Genomic DNA, 25,378 nt, shown 5'->3' on the forward strand with positions numbered 1-25,378 from the left:
TTTGCAAGTCTGATTTGAGCTGAATCTTGAATGGAACCAAGGAAGTCAGGAGGCAGAGTAAATGTAAACAGTGACTTTATCATTCCAGAATAAAACCTTTAAAAAAAAATCTTTTCAAAATAAATATGAATTTTTAAATATTAAGATACTTTAGTAAAATTATTTTATAATTTTAAACAAGGAATTAAAATTCACTGGCAGTCCCAGGAGTATTTGTCATCCATTATGTGAATTGCCTAAATACCTCAAAATTCTTAATCACTATATTTTGGGGACATGCTTTTATCTCAGGGCCTTTGGTGGTTGTTAACCTCAGAAGTTTAACAAATTGCATTTTGTCAAATTCCTTAGGCATTTTTGTCTCTTATTATACACATTGATAGCTCAAGAGGGAGGCATTTTCCTGAATTTAAAGTTTCACTCTAATAATGGACATCAAGAAAGATGGAAAGACAAGAAGGTGGGAATTGATAAGCATGATCAAAGAGAGAGAATAGGGAAGGAACAACAGGGCATGAGAGGGAAGGTCAAAGAAAACCAAAGATAGCATTGTTACTCAGTTCAATAAAAAGTTAAGCCCCTGTTGCATACAAGGGACTCTGTTAGGTACAGAGAATAAAAAGGGGAGAAAGGAAACAATTCCTGCTTTTAATAACTATATTCTAATAATTTCTGCATGTTATCATGAGCAAATAGAGATTTTACAAAAAGAAAGAGCACTAAGAACTTGGGGGACCAGAAAACATTTTCTCCTAAGGAGGAGGGAAAGTAGTTAAGTTAGCTGAACCTTGAAGGTAGCCTAAGTATTTTAAGAGGCCAGGGTGAAAGGGAAGCATGCCCCAGGCTTGAAGGATAGATAGCCTGTACAAAACTACAGAGAGGAAAACATTTTGTTCAGCAAACATGCCACTTTGACAAGATTGTTGTATTGGTGAAAAAGAGTTGTATAAAGTAAATTTAGAGATGTAGGCTGGAACCAGATTGTGAAGGACTTTAAATGCTACACCGAAGAGTTTTTATTTTCTCTTAGGCCAGTAAGAAACTGCTGAACATTGTTAAATAGAGCAGTTTAGTAGCTGTGTTTTAGGAAGATTCCTTTGGCAGCTATGGAGAATGAATTGAGGAGAGACTATAAGCAAGGAGACTAGATGAAAAGTTATCATCATTCTTTGGGAGAGGTGATGGGAACCTAATATAGGATAGTGGTTGTCTAATTGTAAGAAAGAGAACGATAGGGAAAGATGACATTAACAAATCACAAGGCTTGACACTTGATTGGGAATAAGAAATGAGAAAGAGAAGAGTCATGAATGACTGAAATTGCAAAGCTGAAAGACTAGAAATATGGTGAGGTCTTGAGCAGAATGGAGAAGAAAGTGGCAAACCACTCCATTATATTGCTAAGAAAACCCCAAAATAGGATCACAAAGAATTGGACACAGCTGACATGACTGAACATCAAGACCTTTAGCAGAAACATTTGTCTAGAGGAGGTATGGTTTTATCAGAGAAGAAAATAAGTTCCATTATGGATCTCTGCCACTTTTAAGATGTGCATCTTAATACATGTGATATATCCTTTGGAGATTAATAACAGTTGGTGATCTGAAATTATTAAGAAAACCTAGAGTTAAATATATAGATTTAGGAATCATTTGTGTATTTGAATCTGAGGGACTTGATAGGATCATAAAGAGAGGAAATATGAGAAGTCTGAGACATCCATGCTAACTAAATGGGATAGTGATCATCCAGCATAGGATCCTGAGAAAAGGAACGTTGAAATAGATAGGAGGAAAATGAAGAGTATTATTTCAGAAGCCAAAGAAGAGCAGTGCCTAGTACAGTGTCTGGCACATATTAGGCTCCTAATAAGTACTTGTTAATTAGCAAACTGTGGTGGCATACACTTGGAAATCCTATCAAGGGAGGAGACCAGCTTGCTCATTGATCACTTGACTTCAGAAGTTCTGAGCTCTAGTGAGTTTTCCTTATTTAGTGGATCTCAGCATTAATTTCAGAACTTCTTGGGAGAAGGGACCACCAGGTTGCCTAAGAAGAAGTGAACCAGCCGAGGTTGGAAATGGAGTGGGTCAAAACTCCCTTCCTGAGCAGTAATGGGATCAAGATCAGGCCCATAACTAGCCCTTTCTACCCTGGGTAAGATAGGGAGATTCAGTCTTTTAAAAACAACAACCCCCTTCATTGTATGCCCCCCAAAAAGAAAAAAAACCTTATTGATTAATTAATTGAATTTAATTAAAAGAAATTAATTAATTGAATCTCTGGGTCAAAGGAATGTGAACAATTAGTCACTTTTCTTGTAAACTCAAAGGAAACTACATGTTTTTTTTTCTTTTTTTAATTAGCCCAATGGTGGTATTCCTCAGGATAATCTTGTTCTGATCAAAATGAAACCTGATGAGAATGGAAGGTTTGGATTCAATGTAAAGGTAATTGAATTAACTTTTCTTTATGTACAGAAATTTTTCTTTGTCATGAATTTGACACTAACTTTACTACATTTTCTAAGGGTGGATATGATCAGAAGATGCCTGTGATAGTTTCTCGTGTAGCTCCGGGAACACCAGTAAGTTTTCTAAATTTCTTTGGTTTCATGGGGTTTGTTTAAAAGGAATATTCTTTATATGGTTATCTCTCTTCTTTCAGTAAAGGAAATTAACCTTTTTTCCCCCTTTAAATTCATCAATTAAAAAATAGAAACTGAATCTATTACTGAAAAGCATCCTTTAATTCTCCTTTTGGGTAAGTTTATTTAAAATCCACGTGAACTTTTGTCCTTTTTTCCTGGCCACATGTTTGGCAAAATGGGCATTTTATTATTATAACTCTTGAAGTGGCAAAAGATAAGTTAGCTCTGTTGAGCTCCAAGTTTTTATAAAAGCCAATTGAAATTTTTCACGTAAAATAATTTATTATCATTTCATTTGTCAATTAGATGATTTTTACCTTTTTTTAAAAAATGAAAATAAATTGGAATGTTTTTGCCTTAAATTTGTTTAACTCTTGGTTATCCAAAGTCAGATTATCCTCATTACAATTTATATTCACCAGATCTTCTTTTCAAATTCCTATTTACATTGTTACCTATTTTCTTTTATTCTAGTTTCTGATAAAAGCATGGCCTTGCCCAAGCCAACCCTTCTCCATGTCCCACTGATCCCATTCCTTCCATTAGATTGTCTTCAGCATCATCTCCTCTCTCCTTTTTTAATCTTCAGTCTCTCCCTTATCCATTTGTTCCTTTCTTGATTCCCATAAACACAACCAAATATTGTCTTTCTTAAAAAAGCCTGCCATCTCTGCCTTTCTCAGCCATCTCTTACTTGTGCCCATAATCACTGCAATGTGCCTTCTAGGCCTCGTCACTCATCTGAAGCTGCTTTCTCCAAACTTACTAATATTCTCTTAATTGGCAAATCTAACATCCTCTTTTTAAAATATTTGTTTTATTTTTTATAAATTTCATATACAACAGAAGAAAAAAAAGAATGCATATGAAATTAAGTGCTAGTTCATTTTATATCATTTTTTTAAAAAAATATAGAGAATACGTTCTATTCATTGCTGTTAAAACTTATCCTGATCGTGATTTGATTCCTTCTTTTTGTTCTCTTCTGTGCATTTTTTTCTAAATGGTTCAATGGGGGCAGAGGGACCACAGATTGTCAAAGGTTTAGAGCAAAAAAATAAAATTTATAAAATAATATTAAAAAATTTTTTAAAGAGAATGTTAGGTTTGCTGTTTTGCTAATTTAATGTTTTCTTCTCAGTCCTCTCTGGCAGCATTTGATCCTGTTGGCCACTCTCTCCTCTCTCAGGTTTCATGACATTGTTCTCCCTTTGTTTTCCTCTTACCTCTCTGGGTCCTCTTGACTCCACTGATGATGATAAATCATCATATGTGTTGTGTCCACTAACTGTGGGCCAAGGTTATATTGGGCTCTCTTCTCTTTTCTTACACACTCTGACATGGTAAGCTCTTCAACTATCATCTCCATGCAGATGTTTCGCAGATCTACATATCCAGCCCTAGTCTTTCTCCTGGAATATCAGCCTCATATCACCAACTGCCTTTTCAACATTTAAAACCGCATGCTATAGATAGCTCAAAACCAACATATCCAAAACAGACCTTTCTACCTTTTCCCCAAAACCCACCCTTATTCCAAACTTCCCTATAATTATTGAGGCCCATCATTTTCCCCATCATCAAGATTTGTAAGCTCAGTGTCATCTTTGCCTTCTTGGCCTCAGGCACCCTGTACAACAAATTATTGTGCTCTATGCAGCTAGGTGACACGGTAGATAAAGTATCTGACCATGAGTCAGGAAGATCTGAGTTCAAATATGATCTCAGACATTTGATTTGGTGTGTAGCCCTGGGCAAGTCACTTAGCTTCTGTTTGCCTCCTTTTTTGCATCTATAAAATGGGTATATTAATAGTACCTATCATGACCCACAATTGTAATGAGAATTAAATGAGATAATATTCCCAAAGCAAGTAAGTAGGCACTATATAAATATTCGCTTTAAAAATATTGCTATTGTTGTTATTTACAATAAATCTCTCACAGAAATCCCCTTCTCTCTCCTCACACGACTACTTTGGTTTAGGTCCTTATCACCTCTTACCAAAGGCTGTTGGAGTAGTTTCCTTTTTGGTCTCCCTGCCTCAAGTTTCTTCCCACATCAGTCTACTTTCTGCTCTAATACCAAAGTGATTTTCCAAAAATACAACTGAGACTGCATAGACTCCCGAGGTTGACTCTCTTTTACCTCTACAGATATCAACTGTTCTATCTGGCCTTTAAAGCTCTTCATAACCTGATCTCTCCTACCTTTCTAGGTTTCTTATACATCACTTATGTGCCTAATTACTTTCTTCTACCATAAACAGAATTTTTCTTTATTCCTTCAATAAACTTTTTAAAATTAAAATTAAAAGATTTGAAAATTAAAAGATTTTAAATTAAAAGATTTCAGTGCTAGTTAACAGTTTAATATAGGGAAGAGAAAGTGACCAAGGAGCTCACTTGTTTCAGGATAGTGCAATATGTGCTGAGATATGAATTAGCTGTTTGTATCATTAAGTAAGAGTCTTAGGAGGAATTTAGTCTGCAATGCAAAGTAAAGAAACTGAACCACTTCCCATATGGATGCTTCCTGTATCAGGTCTTCACTTTGGCATGACTTTGATTATTTAGTTTTGAAACGTGTCTTTCTGAAACATGTATGTATTTCATTTAAAGTTGAAAAGTACTTTTAAAAGCCATATACAAATTCTATGTGGGGATTATTTGTGCCACCAGTCATTTGCCTTAATGCAAATGACAAAGACCTAATTGTATTTACTCTGTGCTTTTAATCCTTTCTGTAATTTCATCTCATTACTTGTCGAATGTCTTTTCTGTGCCTAGCATTATCCCTAGGTTTTGTGGTTAATACAAAGGAAACGTGTAATACAGTTCCCTATTTACAAGGAGTTTACAGGATATAATTACTTGAAACAGAATAGGAATACAAAACAGCATATAATGTAGCACCAAATTGAATGTAATTAAGTGCTCCTAAGATGTATGACATAGACAATAAGTACTCTGGATTGTCTCATTATAATAGTTGATTAAATCAAACTCCATTATTGTACTGTATTAGAGAATATTGTAGCTATTTTTAGCTGTACTATTCAGTTAAAATATTAAAAATATGATTAAATGGCAAGCCTTTATTTTGAATTGTGAAACAGATGTTCTCAAAGAAATCATTAGATATGAAGTAAGGTTATTTTTAACCTATTTTAAACTCACAATTTTTTTTTTTTTTTTACAAAACATAACGATAATCCGTACAACGTTGCTAGGACTTAGACTGTCAAAACAAAAGGAATCATCCATCACTCATGATGTGCTGTTATTTCTTAAGTTGAGCAACTGCTACCAGTGGCTTCAAATGAGGAACCATATTTTGGCAGTTGATTACTAGAGAATATGACCTAGTTTTGAGTATTTTTTATGCTAACTCTTTATCTTTTGTGCTAACTTTAGTGCATGTTTTATACTAGATAAATGTGCTAGAGTGAACAGTAATCCACAAATATAATTAGTGCAAAGCTGAACAGAAACATTGTCTTTTTAATTTTGTTATGAATATTTTCATCATGTATTGAGAGATAGTTCAAGATATTATCCTGATTACTGTTGAAGGACGACTGAGGAAATGGTACACTCAGTCTTTGCTTTTAAAACACATAACACTTTTTAGGGGGGTTGGGGAGAGAAGACTTTTACAAAGAAATGCTCACTTTTCAGATTATATGGAAGGTATGTTTCCCTTAGCTTTTTCCTGAATAGAGTCGAAATCACCTAAATTTTAACAAAGATAAATACAGAACTGTGTCAATGGACTGCTGCGTGTAAATAGTAATAGTAAGTAAGACAACACTTCAGGGGTATATATGATGACTTTTTACAATCCTTTAAATGGACTATGAAGAACTTTTTTCAAGTCTGTTCCTCCTGGAGGACCAGACTCATAAAAAGTATGATTAGAAACTAATCAGGTACATCAAGTAAAGATTTTCTCTTACCAATAGAGGTAACTCTTTCATACTTAAAATGCCTTTTCCTAGGTTTGGTACCACCTTGCTTTTACATGGCAGGCTGCTACATAATAGAAATAGGATACACAAAATCCCAGAAGGAGCATCTAAGCTGCTTTAGTCCCTGCCATGTCTACAGAATGAATGTCTTCTGGCAGTCAAGGGAAAACTAAGCTCTAGTTTTCATTTGAATACAATTTGAATGCCTTTGGATTAGTTTGTAGTGAGAATTTGGATTTCTGAATCTATTGTTCTCCTCATATGTTGCCATCAAAAAATAAAGTGTAATTCTTTGATCTAAGAAAGAATTGAGAATCTGAAATCTTATTTACATCATATTTTAGGCTGACCTCTGCGTCCCTCGATTGAATGAAGGGGATCAAGTTGTACTAATTAATGGCAGAGACATCGCAGAACATACCCATGATCAAGTTGTCATGTTTATTAAAGCTAGCTGTGAGAGACACTCAGGGGAACTTGTACTCCTAGTTCGACCCAATGGTGAGTGAGCTTTTTTTTCCCTTCCTCTTAGCTCTATATATTTTGTTGAACCTTGATCCATACTCTGGAAAATTCTTTGACAAGATAACATTATCATTATTATTATTATTATTAGGATTTTTTAAAATATCATACAGGATTTTGAACAGGTTTCTAATTGTGTCTTATTCTTTAACTTTCTCAACACGCAAACTAATCAAGATAGTTAGCATTATTAAAAGTTTCAGAAAGTCAATGTTAAAAGGCATTTATACTAAAGTAGAATGTTGTTGTTGTTGTGTTTGTCCTTGTTTCTCAAAGAGGACCATGACCTCAAGATGATGACATGACTTGCAGTTGAGTTTGATTTGAGTGAGGGAGGGCTGTGCAAGGTCACCAGCCTCACTTTCTCCTCCTGAACTATGTGGGTCCTGTGGCCTGATACTCATCATAACGACTGGAGATGGCCTAGGATCCTAAGTGAGACCGTGACCCTTTCAGACTAAGGTTGTATCACATTCTCACTTTGAGTGAGATACACCCATTCAATGAATAGGCTTCTTTAAGTTACTCAAGGGATGGCCCCTTTAATCCAAAAAAAAAAAAAATCCAACCAGGAGGGGAAGACCTTTAGGTTTCCTGGGTAAAAGAGAAACAATTACTATTTAGTCATTAATCTTCTGCACTTCTAGCACTCTGTGCTAGGTGGGTGGGGACTTCTTGTCCAGTCTATGAGCTCCAGAGTGAATTGGTTTTAAGACTTGATCTCTGAGCAAGAAATGGAACCAGGAAACCCAAAGAACAAAAGGCAACTTTGGGCCATGAAGTTTACCTTCCCCTGGGCAGAACACCAGAGGAGAGGAGGCGAAAGGAGAGAAGAGGAGAGGACAAGAGACGAGATGCTACTCACTCACAGGTTTTGAAATCCATCTTTTTATCTTTGTACAAAGTTAGATAGTGTCTCAAGTCACTTCATTCCTATATGTAACTAGAGAGGTAGCATGGCATAATGAATTGAAGGATGGTCTTGCAGTCCAGAAGACCCTAGTTCAACTCCTGCCTCTGACATAGCTGGTTCTATACTAAAGCCACCCAGGTTGCTCTCAAGGCTATAAGTTCTCTAAGGCTTTAAGTTGCAAATGAATTACCTATTTGCGTCGTAGAAAAAGTTTCTGAGAAGTCCTTTAAACCACTGAAGTCATGTCTATATTTACCTTTCCCTCAATGGACCATTGTCATTCCTGCTTCTCTTCCATTTCAACAACATAATGGCATGTAAAAATGTAAAATGAAACATTCTCTTTACCTATCACCTTATCCCAACTTTGCCTGTTTGTCTTCTCCAGCGTGTCATGTGATCAGTGACTCCTGGATCAGGTCAGGAGGTAACAGAAAGGTTGATATGCTGCCTGTAATCTCTTGCTGCCCTGCTCTAGTTACCCAGGTTATAATTTGAAATGATCCTTTTATCCATTTGAATGCTTTGGGACCAAAGCCTACCATTTCTTTCCTTTAAATCTCATTTTTTGTTGAGAACGTTTATTTTTACATCACCTTTTTCTCCAAATATATCCTTCCTCTTCCTCTACTCAGTGATTGATCCCTTTAAAAAAAAAAAAAAACGAAAAGAAGACACCAGTTCTACAAACCCATTCAAATTCTCAACTATATCTAACAATATATGGCACATTTTAAACCTTTAGTTCCAGGATGTGAATTTTCTCAGATCTTCTCCTGGACCAAGCTTGATACATGCCATTTCTAAAGGTCCACAGGTAGAGTAAGTTGGTTAGAAACTTTAAAACAAAGTTTCGAACAAACAAAAAGCAAAACAAAACACAAACAAAAAGCACACACCCCTCCCTTTGTAGCTTTTCTTTCTTTGTCCTGCACTAAGTTTATTTGTAAAATCAGCTTAGGCACTGTAGTAGATGTAGTATGCCCTTGAGATTTATGGTCCCGACTAATGTAGGAGCTAAATGTCTAAACATGTCTTCCTTTTTGTTTGAGTTCATAATAAAACAAGAAAACTTTTCAGTGAAAATTCATTCTTTTATTTACATACATTGTCAGACATGGTTCCTGAATTACTTTTCTTTGTTATAAGGGAATTTTATTTTCACATATATCCAGAGAAGATTAATATAAAAATAAAAGGCATCAATAAATAAATTTTAAAATGTTATTCTTTGGAGTTTTCCATCACTCTTGGGCCTATTTCTCCTTATAGAATTTTAGTCTATTGGATCCTGTGCTTCATCTGAAATCTTTGGAATATACTTCTGCAAAATCTAGAGGGCATGTCAAACCGTTCCCAGTTCTCCTTTCCTTTCATATACTCTACAGTGATTTTTTTAAAAATCTATTACAAATTTAACAAATATCAACTAAAAGGAGCACTTCATGTAGAAAGAGATATACAGAGAAAAAAGAGATTGTAATGAAACCAAAAATCTATATAACAAGGATTCTTAACAGATCATTTCAAGGGGGTCCCATGAACTTGAATGGGAAAAAAATTGCATCTTTACTTTCACTAACATTTCCCAGATGTAGACAACAAACCTCAGTAGTAATTAGGCTTTATCAGACTGTCAAAGGATCCATGACACAGAAAATGTTAAGTACTCCTGTTCTGTTATGAACAGCTTGCTTTTCTTTTTAAATATGTAATGAATTCAGCATGTTACTTTCAAAGGTGTCCTGCTGGTCAGTGATTCCTCTTGATCTCCCATCTCTTTTGTGATTAAAAAAAAAGTTTCAATGATCCTCTTTTTTAGGGGAGTAGGGAGGGGAAGAGGGAAAGATAATCTTATCTCCTACTTTCTTTTCCTTTCCCATTGCCATTTCCTAACTTAAGAAAAATAAAAAGAAAACCTTTGTAGTAAATATGCATAGTATATTTGCTTCCAGGGCTTTGTTGTCCCTTTTTTTCCCATCAGAGAAGAGAGGTTTGTAACTGGGGAAAGGTGGCATAGAGAAGAAAAAAGTTAATGTCTTTAAGGAATTTTTTTTAATGCAGAGATAAGAATAGAAAGAAGACCAGAAAGAAGGAGAGACAAGCAGGACCTTTGAAAATTACAGCTTGAATTTATTATACATTTTTAAAGCAAGGTATATATAATAGACATCTGTAGTTTTGTGTACAATCTTCTTTTTTGATTCTGTGTACATGGAAATGCCCACTTTGATTGGTCTGCTAAATTCAGAATAAAATTTTTTTTAATGTTTAAGTCAAGCAAAACAAATTTCCATACTTTGTCAAAAAATATAGATTTTTCTGGAACTTGAATCCATCACTTTGCTTTCAGGAAGTAGATAGTATGCTTCATTTGAAATTGTGATTGATCTTATTTTGTTAGAATTCTTAAGACTTTCAAAGTTGTATGTGCAATAATGTTATTGCATAAATTATTCTCCTGGTTCAAATAGTCACTTTTCCCTAGCAGTCTCATCATTTTTCCATTCAAGCAGATAGTTATTTCTTTTTTTTTAAATTTATTTATTTAACTTTTAACATTCATTTTCACAAAATTTGGGGTTCCAAATTTTCTCCCCATTTCTCCCCTCCCCCCACCCCAAAACACCAAGCATTCTAATTGCCCCTATCACCAATCTGCCCTCTCTTCTATCATCCCTCCCTTCCCTTGTCCCCATCTTCTCTTTTGTCCTGTAGGGCCAGATAACTTTCTATACCCCACTACCTGTATTTCTTATTTCCTAGTAGTAAGAACAATACTCAACAGTTGTTCCTAAAACTTTGACTTCCAACTTCTCTTCATCCCTCCCTCCCCACCCATTCCCTTTGGGAAACAAGCAATTCAATATAGGCCATATCTGTATAGTTTTGCAAATGATTTCCATAATAGTCATGTTGTATAAGACTAACTATATTTCCCTCCATCCTATCCTGCCTCCCATTGCTTCCGTTTTCTCTTTGGATCCTGTCCCTCCTCAAGAGTGTTGACCTCAAATTGCTTCCTCCTCCCACTGCCCTCCCTTCCATCATCCCCCCCCCCACTTATCTCCTTCTCCCCCACTTTCCTGTATTGTAAGATAGGTTTTCATACCAAAATGATTGTGCATTTTATTTCTTCCTTTAGTTGAATGTGATGAGTAAGCTTCATGTTTTTCTCTCACCTCCTCTCTTTTTCCCTCTTTTGCTTGCCTCTTGTATGAGAGATAATTTGCCCCATTCCATTTCTCCCTTTCTCCTCCCAATATATTTCTCTCTCACCACTTAATTTCATTTTTTTTAAGATATGATCCCATCCTATTCAACTCACTCTGTGCTCTGTGTGTGTGTGTGTGTGTGTAATCCCACTAACTACCCAGATACTGAAAAGTTTCAAGAGTTACAAATATTGTCTTTCCATGTAGGAATGTAAACAGTTCAACTTTAGTAAGTCCCTTATGACTTCTCTTTGCTGTTTACCTTTTCATGCTTCTCTTCATTCTTGTGTTTGAAAGTCAGATTTTCTTTTCAGCTCTGGTCTTTTCATCAAGAATGCTTGAAAGTCCTCTATTTCATTGAAAGACCAATTTTTCCCCTGAAGTATTATACTCAGTTTTGCTGGGTAGGTGATTCTTAGTTTTAGTCCTAACTCCTTTGACTTCTGGAATATCCTCTTCCATGCCCTTCGATCCCTTAATGTAGAGGGTGCTAGATCTTGTGTTATCCTGATTGTATTTCCACAATACTTGAATTGATTCTTTCTAGCTGCTTGCAATATTTTCTCCTTGACTTGGGAACTCTGGAATTTGGCCACAATGTTCCTAGGAGTTTCTCTTTTTGGATCTCTTTCAGGCGGTGTTCTGTGGATTCCTTGAATATTTATTTTGCCCTCTGGTTCTAGAATCTCAGGGCAGTTTTCCTTGATAATTTCATGAAAGATGATGTCTAGGCTCTTTTTTTTGATCATGGCTTTCAGGTAGTCCCATAATTTTTAAATTGTCTCTCCTGGCTCTATTTTCCAGGTCAGTTGCTTTTCCAATGAGATATTTCACATTATCTTCCATTTTTTCATTCTTTTGGTTTTGTTTTGTGATTTCTTGGTTTCTCATCAAGTCATTAGCCTCCATCTCTTCCATTCTAATTTTGAAAGAACTATTTTCTTCAGTGAGCTTTTGAACCTCCTTTTCCATTTGGCTAATTCTGCTTTTGAAAGCATTCTTCTCCTCATTGGCTTTTTGAACCTCTTTTGCCAATTGAGTTAGCCTATTTTTCAAGGTGTTATTTTCTTCAGCATTTTTTTGGGTCTCCTTTAGCAAGGTGTTGACCTGCTTTTCATGCTTTTCTTGCGTGTCTCTCATTTCTCTTCCCAGTTTTTCCTCCACCTCTCCAACTTGATTTTCAAAATCCTTTTTGAGCTCTTCCATGGCCTGAGCCCAGTGAATATTTATTTTGGATGTTTGGGATTACAGAAGCCTTGACTTCTATGTCTTTCCCTGATGGTAAGCATTGTTCTTCTTCATCTGAAAGGATGGGAGGAAATATCTGTTCACCAAGAAAGTAACCTTCTCTGGTCTTGTTTTTTTTTCCCTTTTTTGGGCATTTTCCCAACCAGTTACTTGACAAGAGTAGGGTATACTCTGGGAATATGTGAGATCTCAGTTCCTCCAAGGTGGCACAATCAAGCGTGTACTGGTCTGGACACAGAGAGGGATTTTTATGCCCAGTATTTTAGCAGATACCTTTCCACAGCCACTTGGCCTCCAGTTCCCAAGTCAGCACTGGGGGCTGATTTTCAGATAAGCTGGATGGGCAGGGCCACCATTCAGTTTGAGACAAAGACCAGCTTGGCCAGGGCCTCCACCCAGGGCTGAGGTAAGACTCAGCTCTTTAATGCCCCTAGGGGTTTTTATGCTCCAACAATGGAGCTTCTGTAAGGGCTGCTGTGCAGGCTCTGTGGCTGCTGCCTGCTGCTAGAGCTGTGGGAAGGCCTTTCTCCCTTCCTGGTCAGCTGATAAAACCCCGTCACTGACCTTTGGCACCTGTAGGCTGAGGGATCTGAGGACCCGCTACTCCAACTGGAGATTCCGCCCGCCCCTGAGGTGTCCTCCTCCCAGAGTCTCCTAGCACCGCTTGGCCAAGGCTAGGCTGGGCTCCGCGCTCGGCTCCATGTCCAGCGTAGCCAACATTTCCGGGGGCCTTTCAGGTCACTGTGGGCTGGAAATCTCCTCCACTCTGTTGTTCTCCACTTCTGCTGCTCCAAAATTTGTTGAGAGCCCCTCTCTACAGGTATTTTATGGGCTGTGGGGAGGACCCTGCCTAAGTGTGTCTTTCTAGTCCACCATCTGGCTCCACCCCTAGTTATTATTTTTTGATTGAGAATTACATCCAGAATAGAATTTCCCCTTATCAGATCCTCTACCTTTTTTGAAGGATGAAGTCATTAAAGCAATTCAGGAAATTAATAGCTTCTCTGCTTTGAAAGAAAATTCTAGTTAGATAATTGAAAAATTAAAGTACTTCATAATTAGTACATCAGCCTCTATGCAAGGCTTATGATCTAGCTATTTAGCTAACTCATTTCTTTCCTCTTTCATCCACTGATTATCACTTTTATTTCTCCCTCTATTGATATTTACCCAAATGTTTTCTACCATGCTTACTTCTTCTAATGCCTGGATTTCTTCATGAGTGTGTCTTCTTAACAGACCATGTTACCTGATTCCTGCATTCCTCTTTACCTGTCCTGTTGCTTTAAAATAAAATATCAGTCATTTTCACTCCTCTTCTTCCTCCTCCTCCACCTCTTCCTCCTCCACCTCCTCCTCTTCCTCACTATCACCACCATCCTTCTCCTCCTCCACCTCCTCCTGCCGCTGCTGCTTCTTCCCCCCCCCTCCCCCCCGCATTCCCTTGGAGCAGACCATTCTGGTGCCTCTTTTGTGAAGCGGTGACTGAGGAAACCCCTGGACTTGCCATGGCTAACAAGAAGCCAAAGGAAGGAGTCAAGACTGAAAACAAGATCGCATTCATTTGAAGGTGGCAGGGCAAGATGGTTCAGTGGGGCAATTTAAGATTAAGAGGCACACACCACTTAGTAAACTATTGAAAGCCTATTGTGAACGACAGGGTTTGTCAGTGAGGCAGATCAGATTCCAGTTTCATGGGCAACCAATCAGTGAAGCAGATAGACCTGCATAGAAAATGTTGTTAGCCATGAGAAGCTGAATTCTCCTCTGGAAGAAAAATGAATGTTGGGTACTTATACCAAGAAACACACTTAAAGTTGGGAATGGAGGATGAAGATACAATTGATGTATTCCAGCAGCAGGCAGGAGGCGCTCACTAAAAAGAGAAGCTACAACTGTACTCCAGAACTGTGCTCCCAAGGAAAACAATACATTCACAATTAGAAAACAAAGATTTGGTTCATCCACATCCTGACTACTGCAGTATAGTTTTCTCTCTTCTTTGATTCCCTTTCCCCATCCCTTTATTGTTACATAAAGTAACTGGTGTATGTGCACAGGCATAATGCGTATTTTTTTTTTAACTAAATGGCCAATGGTATGTTTTGAACAACATCAAATAGAAATGGGAAAGGGAAAAAACAAACTGGTTCTGTGAAAATATCCCTTTTCTCCATTAGTGGCATGCTCATTCAACTTTTATCTTTATATTCCAGTAAGTTATTTTGCTCTCACTATTTAACAACAGCAACAAAAAATAACCTAAAAAAAAATCCTTGCATACCTTGTTTGATTGGATAATTTTAATGTTTTTCTTTTATCATTGTAAAATCAAGGACAATTTTATACCTTTTTTGTACATAGCTGTTACATGTAAGGCAATCTCTGTCTCTTAATAGGGATAAATTACTATAAAGAAACTGATCCTAGATAGTTTTCCCTTTAAGTCAAATATCTTGTTGTTTAAATAAACTTCTTGTTTAAAAAAAAAAATCAGTCATTTTCCTATCATTTTCCTTCACTTGAATAAAGTGGCAAGAAGGGAGAGAAGGAAGGAGAGAGACAGACATTTATTAGGTGCTTATTTTTTCCAGTAACTGGGGATACAAATGGCAAAGTGAGACAGTTTCTGCATTTGTGCACCTACATTCTTACAAAGAAGTCATCACCTAGAGAAAAGGCAGCCACAGAGTGGATAGCAAGGCACAGAGGTCCTTAGGGCTCAGCATCAGAGTGGATTGCAAAGACTGGCCGTCACCTGAGGAGGGGCCACAGCAAATTCCTGAGTGCCAGTGGTGTAGTGGTAGGGTAGATGATTGAGCAGCCAGTCAGTAAGCATTTATTAAGTGCCTGCTATGTGCCAGGCACTGTTCTAAGCTCAGAGATTACAAAGAAAGAGAAAAGATAAGTCACTGCTCTTAAGTAGTTCACAGTCTAATGGGAGAGGCAGTATGAGAAACAACTGTTTACAGGCAAACTATATACAAGATAAACTGAAAATTAATTGAGGGGAGACACTAACATTAAAAGAAAGACTTCTTGTAGAATGGTGAGATTTTAGGTGGATCTTGAAGGAAGACAGGGAAGCCAGGAGATAAGAGATTAGGAAGAAGGAATATTCCAGGCATGGACAAAAGCCAGTAAAATTTCCTGGAGTTTGGAAATAGTATCTTACATGAGGAACAGAAAGAGGGCCAGTGTTACTGGATCATAGAGTACAAAGAGGAGAGTGAGATGTAAGAAGATTGGAAAGGTAAGGAGTGGGTCAGGCTGAAAAGTTTAGAATGCCAAACCGGATTATATATTTGATCCTGGAGGTGTCAGGGAGCCAATGGAGTTTATGAAATAGAAGTAGAGTGTGGTCAAATCTGCACTGAAGGAAGATTAGTTAGCCAGCTGAATAGAGAATGGACTAGAATGAAAAGAGATTTGAGACAGAGAGACCCACCAGCAGGCTTTTGCAATATCCAAGCATGAGATGATGAGAGCCTACACCAGGATGGTGGCAGTGTCAAAGGAAAAGTGTTACAAAGGAACAGTCAGCAGGACTTGGCAACATATGGAGCGGGAAATGGGGTCAGAGAATTCCAAGATACCAGTTCAGAGTCACTTTTCCAGCATCCAAAGGACTATGAAGGCAAAAAAGGAATTTTGGCTTAAGTGATCTGGAAATTGGCAATTTTCTTTCTTCTGCTGTAGTGGAGACATACAGGAAGAATAGATTGTATACACTGGGACCTATGCAACAGTTAATCCAGTATTAATCTGTAAATAGTAACTAGTGCCTCAGCTACCTGTCAGTAGGTTTAAAGCCCAGTGACTCTTACTTGATGTGTATGTGGCAAACCACATAATTACACACCTGAATTATCCATGCCTCCATGATTTTAGAACATAGTGCTTACAACTGTTAAAATCTTTATCTTCCTCTAATCTCAATGTAGGAAGATTGAGATTCATAAAACATATGGACTCTTTTATATATATGCTTTTTAAGTTTGCAGTATTTGGAACCAGAAAGAAACTTAATATCTAATCCAGCCTTTTTATTTGGTTTAAAAAGAGCTTAAATGATTTGTCAAGGTTATACAGGGAAATAAGGAGGATAGATAGCTGGGTTTTAAACACAAGTGCTTTGCTTTCAAATTCTATATTCTTCCCATTTTGTCATGCTTACACTCAGCCAATTACCCTTATTCAGACTGTTGATGTTTCTGAAAATGCTATTACAAAATATTTGGTCAATGTTATTCTTAATCATCTGAAATTAGTGAGACAGGGAACTAAAGAGCAAAGATCTGGAACTTGATTTCTCAGTGTCCCTCAGAGCAGTTCATTAAAGTAGAATCAGTCAGTAATCAAGGTGTCCTCCTGCCTCCTTGTCTGCTAGTCTGCCTTTATACGTGAAAAGTGACTAAATAAGCAATAAAAGACAAAAGAGGTGTAAAAATAAGAGATAATGTTTTCAAAAAAAGTCTGGGGCATGTTGAGCAAAGTTTAGTTGTTATTTTTCCTTAATAGATTTCATTTAAATCTGAGAAAGGTCAGAACCTAGATAAGATTAGGGTGTCAGACCCCTTTTTAGCAGAGTTTGAGTTTAATGGCACTTTCAGGTTTTATACAAAAAGATTTTCCAGCTATCAGACGAGACACTTTTCTTATCTTTTAAGACACTGTAATGTTAGCTCTGCTTTCTTCTCCTGCCACTGCGCTCTATGGTTTGTATATTCTTCTCTATGGTGCTAGTTTTGTATAATTTTAGAAACTAGCTTTCATCATAGTTGGAAAATTCTGCTCTGTAACTAAATGTTGTATTTTGTTAAGTGTTACAGAGTCATCCTACCATAATGGAAAAAAGAACTAGCCTCAGGACCAAGAAGGACTGAGTTCAAATCCTACCTCAGACATACATTGACTTAATGACTCTGGGCAAATCACTTATAACCCCTCAGTGTTGTAGGCAACTCTAAGATATATAAATTTCAGAGAAGGCTCTCTGAACTCCTGTGAGGGAGTTCCTCATAGGGATCTCTGTATCAGCAAAATCACAGTCCAGACTCTATCTGTTTCCTCCTATTTTGTCACAGTCTGGTAATAATCTTAATTTCTTCTGGTCCTCAAAGTCTGCCAAAATCCTATCCTAATATCATCATTCCTCTCCATTTGGGAGTGGGGTAGCTATTTCAGAAAATGTTGCTTTTGTCTTTGGTCTGTGCTTAAGCATAAGAATCTGTGGGTGAAGAGCCTTGACACTTTTTCAAAAAGCAGTCTGTCTATACCTGTAGAGGTTACTCAAAGCTGTTGGCACTGGGTTACTAGCTGTCAGAATGCTGACAAGCTCAAGCTCTACCCTCTCCCATCAGAAATTCCTCCTCTGTTTTGTGCTAAATGCTGATTGCCAATCAAGTGTTGGTCTTCAACCAAGACAGGTTAAAGAAATTCTAAGTCTTTGCCCCTTTGAAATTATATTGTATTGGAGTAGGCTTTAATTTAGTTATTGATAATCATCCTATGCCACAAGTACAAGGATTTTGCTCAACATAACGGAAGCATTTCTCCTATATTGTAACAGATGCCAAATTTTATGTATTTCTTCTTAAATTTATCTTTCTTTAATCTGTTTGTCCAAAGGAACATGTCCAGCAAGTGAAAGATGCTAATAATTTCCATGTTCCTTTACAGCTGTGTATGATGTAGTAGAAGAAAAATTTGAGAATGAACCAGACTTCCAGTATATCCCTGAGAAATCTCCACTGGATGGTGTCCATCAGAATGATAACGCCTTGAGGGAATCGATGATCCAACTCGCTGAGGGTCTTGACAGTGGAACGGTCCTTACACAATTTGATGTAAGTAACAAGGCACTTTGGTTTTTTTTAGAAAATATTTTGTCTTTCATAAAATCTAGTAATTTTCCAGTCTTAATTCCTTTGTTTTTTAATAGTTTACCTTAATATCCATGAACTATTAGCTTGCCAACAAGTCTCTAAGGAACCATTATCTCAGCATTGAAGAACTATGAATGGATTTTTATGCAGTTTAAGCTGATCTTGATAAATCTTATATGCCCAAGTTATGTTTTTTTATTTAAAAATTACTTTTCTCAAATAAAAATATATAACCAAAGCAAAATCTGCTACTTAGCTTCAACCAAAACTCTATATGATATGTTTATCCCTTTCAAAAATAAAGAAGGCAAGCCAAAAAGTTTTATTATGAATTATATTAAGATTAAAGGCTAATCCTTACAATAAACAATAGAGCTCATATGTGCAAATCAAGTCCTGTTTCTGCATCTGGTAGTAACTAGTGGACAGTTGCTTATTTAAGAGTTTGAAATGAGAAAAAAGCAATAAACATAACACTATTTAAAGGGAAAATTTTGTCCTATTAGCTTAGAAATCAGCCCTAATAAAAAAAACACACCTCAAAAATTAAAATAAGTCAAATTTAAGAGATTAAAATTTTACCTTACTATACTTTTTTCATTTTTTATTGTCTTTTTCAATTGATAAATGTTTTAACATAGCACAAACATAAACATGTTTTTCCTCAAAAACAGGGCAGCACAACACCAAGAGCGATCATAATTGATAATACATACAACCATATGCTTTTATAATTGATTCAGTTTTTTTTTTAAGGAAGACTGTACTTTAATTTTAATAAGGTAGTACCAACATCATCCACGGCATTCATCTGTGACTTCTTGTTATTTAATGTTATCTTCATTTATGTATCTGCAATCGATACATATTTTTCTTTTGCCTCTGCTTCGTTTTGCATTAGTAGCAAGGCAGCATGACGTAGAGAGTATACTTCCAAACTTAGGAATATCTAGATTCAGATCCTATCTTTGATCCTTTTGTGACCATGAACAAGTTACTTCTCCTCTGAGTCTTAGATTCTTCATCTCTAAAGTCATATGCCTATAGAAGCTACCTCACTGAGCTGTTGTGAGGCCCAAATTACAATGTATTTAAAATTCTTTGGAAATTTTAAAATTCTACATAATTGTAATTTACTATAATTATTATTGTATATGTCTTCCAATATTTCTTCCAATTTTTCCTGTTCTTGATGGCGTAATTATATTCGATTACATTCATACACTGTCATTTATTTGGCCCATCTCTAATAATTGGGCACATAATTTTTTCTCATTTTTTTTACTGCTACAATTAGTGTAACTGTGAATATTATTTTCTTACTCTCTAATGAGATTGATAAGTCAACTCTTTAACTTGTAAAATTCCATATTCTTTTCCAAAGAAGTTGGGCCATTTCACACAACCCTAAAGAGTAATTAGCTTGCCTTCTTTCCCCTAGAGCCCCACCAGTATTGAATTTTTGCACATTTTATTATCTTTTACAGTTTGATAGCAACTCTAAGCAACAGCAAATAGCAGTTACTAAGTGGCAGAGGCAGCTCCCGATGTAGTGCAACAGTGTTATGACAAAGAACAAATAGTTGAAATTCTCCATTTCGTTAGTAGTATCTTCAGCAAGTTACCAAGAAGAATATCACAGATTTTCACATGGGCTGTGTAAAAAATAAATGAGTTCATTGTTTCTTGTTGTAGTGATGGTCTTGAAGATACTTATACATTTATAGATGTCCTTTGTGTGTTAATGTAGATTCAGTAGTGTAACCAGAACTGTCTGACTTGTTCTCTTATAGCAACTCTATAGGAAAAAGCCTGGAATGACAATGTCTTATGCCAAATTACCTCAAAATATTTCCAAAAATAGATACAGAGACATTTCACCTTGTGAGTATATTTTTAAGATTTGTGTGTTAGTATTTTGGTCTTTCTAATTTGTGGTTGCCAAATAACATTGTTTTAATACTCTTTTTTCAGATGATGCTACACGGGTCATTTTAAAGGGTAATGATGACTACATCAATGCAAATTACATAAATGTGAGTTTAATTTTGTATAATGCTAGTGGTGTATGGAATGTGTAGGGCTTTTTAAAGTTTCTCAACAGAAAATGTTTTTGTTAGAACTTTCACTTGGTGTGCTTTTTTTTAATCAGAAGTCCTTAAATGTTACTTATTTCCCACCCATACTTAGTGGAGGCTTAAAACAGTAACTGACTCTATAACTGCCTCATGCATGTAAATAAATAAACAAGTGACAAAGTTCTTGAACCTCACAATACATTCTCCCAACAAACTACACAGTCTGTATTAGCATATAATAAAATTATTTACTATACACAAGTCATAAATGATTGCTTACCTCAAAGAAGTAAGCAGTTGGCTCTCTATAAACTGTTCTAAAGCCATAATAGTCTTATATATAACTAGGACAATAAGTAACTGTCCTAGGGCAACTCCCTGTGTGTTGTGTTCATGTTGAATTCAACATGTCTAAAATGTGTCTTCTAAACATCTCCATTTTTATGAAAGGTGACTAGGTTTGAAATCTTTGCATTATCCTGAGCTCTTCTTCCTCCTTCAAACCCTATATACATTTAGTTGCCAAATCAATTCTACCTCCTTCACATCTCTTTCATCAATCCCCTTCTGTCCTCCCATGTGACCAAACCCTGCTTCAAATCAAGAAGCATTTATTAAGCAGTGACTATGTGTCTAACACTTCTAAGTGCTGGGAATACAAATTCAAATGGAATTACAGCCCCTGCCCTCCAGGAATTTACTTTCTAAGGGGAAACAATTTATAAAACAGAGCTGGAAAGAGAGAGTAGGGGCATATTGGAGAAATCTGGAGAGTCAGAAACAACTAGGAAAGAAATGAATAGCTGGCCTGGGCCCTTCCTCAACAGGGAGGTTCCTATAGGATTTTACCAATGAGAGAAAGTACATACAAAGGCAGAAAGATGTTCTACGGTGAGAAGGGATCTTCCAGGATGAGAAGGCGCTTATGGCATGGTGGAAAAAGGTCAGAGATTCAGGAGCGGAGCCTGAATACACATGAAGTATTAGTGATGGCCTACCAGGACTATCACAGTGGCCTTCTTATTGGTGTTCCTGCCTCAAGTCTAGCTCCCTCTGTACATCCTCCTTACAGTTGACAAAGATATTTGATTCCTAAAACAGCTCTGAACTTGTCACTCCGCATTGTCAGATTCCAGTGGCTCCCACTTATCTATAGGATAAAGTGAAAACTTCTTTGTTTAGCATTTTAAAATTGGTTCCATCCTACCTCTTCAGGTTATTGTGTATAACTTTTCTTAATGAATTCAATATTCCATCCTAGCCAGCCTACTTTCTTTCCCCATATACAACATTCTATCTTCCATCTCCATATCTTAGGCTGTCCTTCGTGCCTGGAATATATCTCCTCCTGTGCCTTTTTCCTTGCGCATAATCCCAAACCTCCTTTAAGGCTCATGTCTTAAACTAGACCTATCATAATCCCCCAGTTGCTAGTACCCTCCCTCCAAAATTAAATTGTATTTCCTTATGTTCATATTGTTTCTCTCCTTTCCAATAGAGTGTCAACTCCTTGAGACCAGAGATGATTTCACTTTTGTCTTTGTATCCGCTGAGCTTGGCACATGATAACTGCTTAATAAATGTTTGTTGAAATAAATAAAGGCAAACTTTCTGATTTCCCTAAAAGAGACATAATGTTATAATAATCACCATTAGTAACACCATTCCTCTTCTGATAAAATTAGACATGGGTAAAAAGGATTTGTTGTACTATCATCAAAATGTGTTAGCAAAATTCATTCTTCACCACATTATAATTAGAAAATTATTGATTTAAATTATTTTCATAAATCTGGCAATAACAGAACAATGACTGCTGATTAGCTAGGAATTTTATATCAAAAACTATATATTTTAAGTATCTCTGTTGTTCCTATAATTAAGACATTAGGACTTATCATTTTCTTTCCTTAGTGTACATGTGTCTTTCCATTATAATTTGTCTTACAACAGAAACATGTAATCAAACAGAAACAGTCCTGAAAATTTTTTCTGTCAGTCATGTCTTTTTCATCCTTAAAGCCCTTTATCATTCTAATCTGATTTTAAAATTCAATCTAAATTATCCAGCAAAGATTTAATCTGTGATTCATATTTAGTTGACCAAGGGGGATGATAGTTAAATAGTGTAATTATACTGCCTGTGTTCTTTTCCTTTTAGATGGAAATCCCTTCTTCCAGCATTATAAATCAATACATTGCTTGTCAAGGGCCATTACCAAACACTTGTACGGATTTTTGGCAGATGACTTGGGAACAAGGTTCCTCCATGGTTGTAATGTTGACAACACAAGTGGAACGAGGCAGAGTAAGTCAGAGCTTGGATTCTGTGTGCTGCTTACTGAGGTGGAGAACCTTTCTATAACCAAAACAATCAAATAATCTTCTAAGCTTATACTCTTGTAATGTCTTGGTTAGGGTTTTCCAAGGATTTCATTAAACATTTCAGTCAATCAGTGAGTAACTATTAAGTACTAATATGCCCAGTGCCAATAAAGCCAGGAGTAGATGGACCATTGGGAAGTTAGTCCTATCTATGCTAAATGTATAGTCAACAGTTATTAAGCACTTAAGTGCCAGACACTATACTAAGCATTAGGGACACAAAGAAGGGCAAAAACCAGTCCCTAGCCCAAGGACCATATGTTCTAATCATAGTTCTAACTGCCGCGACTGAACTTGTAGGAAGGATGTGAAGAGCTCTTTTCTGGCAGTTTGGTGTCACTGTGGATAGAGGGCTGCACTGGGAGTCAGGAAAACAACCTGAATTCAAATTTTGCCTCAGACATTTACTAGTTGTGTAATCCTGCACAGTTACTTAGCCTATTTCAACCTTGGTTTTCTCAAAGTTAAATGTAAAATGGGGATAATAGTGGCCCCTGTATCACACAGTTATGATAAGGATAAAATAATGTATTTAAAGAGCTGCACAAACTTTAAAACACTATGTAGATTTTAGCTGTTGCTATGATTATTCAATAAATTCATGACAAAAGCAAGAACTAGAGTGCTGGACTTAAAGTCAGGAAGATCACAGTTCAAATCCCACTTCAGACACCAGGTGTGCGAATTCTGGGAAAGTCGCTTAATGTCTGGAGCCTCAATTTCCTCACCTTTAGAATGAAAATATTGAATTTAATGACTTAAGGTCCTTTGCAGCTCTAAATCTATGATTTTATGATCCTTTGAAGAGCTTTTACTCTAATTGGGAAGAAAAGACTAACGTGAAGAATTAAATGACAAAGTGTGGCAAATGGAGGGACTCTTCTGGGCCTGAGTAGTTGGAGACTTCATGAAGCAGGTTTGGCTTGAAATGGGTTTTGGAGAATCATTAGTGTTTGGGTAAACTATACAGAGGAAGAAGAGAGTCCTCAGCATGGGGATGGTGTAAGTCAAAAATATTGAGATAGGAAAACAAGAAGACTACTGTATAGTACCTTAAACTTCGTTCGTAATGGATGCTTGGTGAAGACTTTGCTTTTGCGTTCCCATAGATTTTCTTTGGCTTGATTGTTCTTTTAAAAAATGGACTCTAATTACTCTTCAGTCCTTTGTAACTATATATTTACATATGATCCTTCTAATTTACAAATGCTTTTCTCACTGCATCTGGAAAGGCTATAGATGCCGTAGTTGTAGGCAGCATGTTATAAAGGGAAGAACATTAGAATGAGATTCAGAAGACAGATCAAATGAGGTATCCATGTAAAGCACTTTGCAAACCTTAACACACTATATAAATGTTAACAATAAAAACAACAATGAGTTGTTAACCATTTCAGTTTCAGTTTTTTCATATGAATATACCATATAGGTTTGTTATGAAAATGAAAGGAGATGTATAGCTGGCAGGGACCACCAAGGCCATTAATTCCAGCCCCTTATTTTATAAATGAGAAAACTAAGGCCCAGGGAGGGGAAGTGACTTGCTCAAGGCCACCTAGGTAGTATCAGAGGCAAATATGTATTTTGTTCTTGTGTTAGTATTCTATAAATATGCATGTTTAAGAGGGGCTTTTTAAAATACAAACACAATTCCTTTGGGAATTTTTTTATCTTAGGTTAAGTGTCATCAGTATTGGCCAGAACTCACAGAAAGTTCATTGTATGGGAATTTCCAGGTCACCTGCCATTCTGAAGAAGGAAATTCTGCCTATGTCTTCAGAAACATGACACTATGTAACTTAGCGGTAAGAGTACATTGTATCTGGTGTCAACTGTGTTCAAAGAAAAGGCTCTCTCTAACCCTAGATTTAAATGCAGAAAAAATATATTGAGCTGTGTGCATAGCCATGTTATTGATTACTTTGGATCTTTTTATACATATCTCAGTGATGTAGTAAAAAATATCTCACTTGTAAAGCTGAATGGAGGTTGTTGAACAAATTAAAAAGGCATACTGTATTCCTAGCCACCGCCTGCCTTTCTCTGTGTGCTATTTGGATGCCACCAATTCTAGACATGGAAACTGTTTAGGAACTGATCTTCTAGCACAGAGATTCTTAATCTTTTGTCCCCTTGGGAGTCTGGAGAAACCTATGGGTTTCTTCTTAGAATAGTGGTTTTTAAATGCTTAAAATAAATCCATTATATTACAAAAGGAAACCAGTTATATTGAAATACAATTATGAAAGTATTTTTAAAAGCAGATTCAGACATCCCAGGCTAAGAAACCCTGCTCTAGTGCAAAGAGTTGATGATCTGGCCAGAATGTCCAACCAAATTAAAATATAGTTGGTAAATATTTAATGAAATAAATACAAATATAATGGATAATATTAATATGCAGTTTTCTAAATTAGTATGCACTCATTACAGAGTGATCCCATTTCCACTTGAATTTAACACTTTCTGTTTAAGGAAATTATCTTCTGCTCTGCAAAAGAGC

The 25,378-nt window shown here is 36.4% G+C and overlaps 1 protein-coding gene across 7 annotated transcripts in view; it reads left to right on the forward strand.

Moving 5' to 3' along the window:
- The window catches only part of PTPN4 (protein tyrosine phosphatase non-receptor type 4), a 229,992-nt gene that overhangs the window by 199,906 nt on the left and 4,708 nt on the right, over positions 1-25,378 (forward strand). For all 7 annotated transcript variants that reach the window (XM_072613348.1, XM_072613351.1, XM_072613349.1 and 4 more), the window contains 8 exons: positions 2,370-2,453; positions 2,534-2,590; positions 6,968-7,124; positions 18,207-18,373; positions 20,206-20,296; positions 20,387-20,448; positions 22,652-22,798; positions 24,552-24,680. In XM_072613348.1, the coding sequence (XP_072469449.1) occupies positions 2,370-2,453; positions 2,534-2,590; positions 6,968-7,124; positions 18,207-18,373; positions 20,206-20,296; positions 20,387-20,448; positions 22,652-22,798; positions 24,552-24,680 (894 nt within the window). The remainder of the gene's footprint in view (positions 1-2,369; positions 2,454-2,533; positions 2,591-6,967; positions 7,125-18,206; positions 18,374-20,205; positions 20,297-20,386; positions 20,449-22,651; positions 22,799-24,551; positions 24,681-25,378) is intronic.

This window comes from Notamacropus eugenii, chromosome 5 (genome assembly GCF_028372415.1).
Source record: "Notamacropus eugenii isolate mMacEug1 chromosome 5, mMacEug1.pri_v2, whole genome shotgun sequence".
NCBI lineage: Eukaryota > Metazoa > Chordata > Mammalia > Diprotodontia > Macropodidae > Notamacropus > Notamacropus eugenii.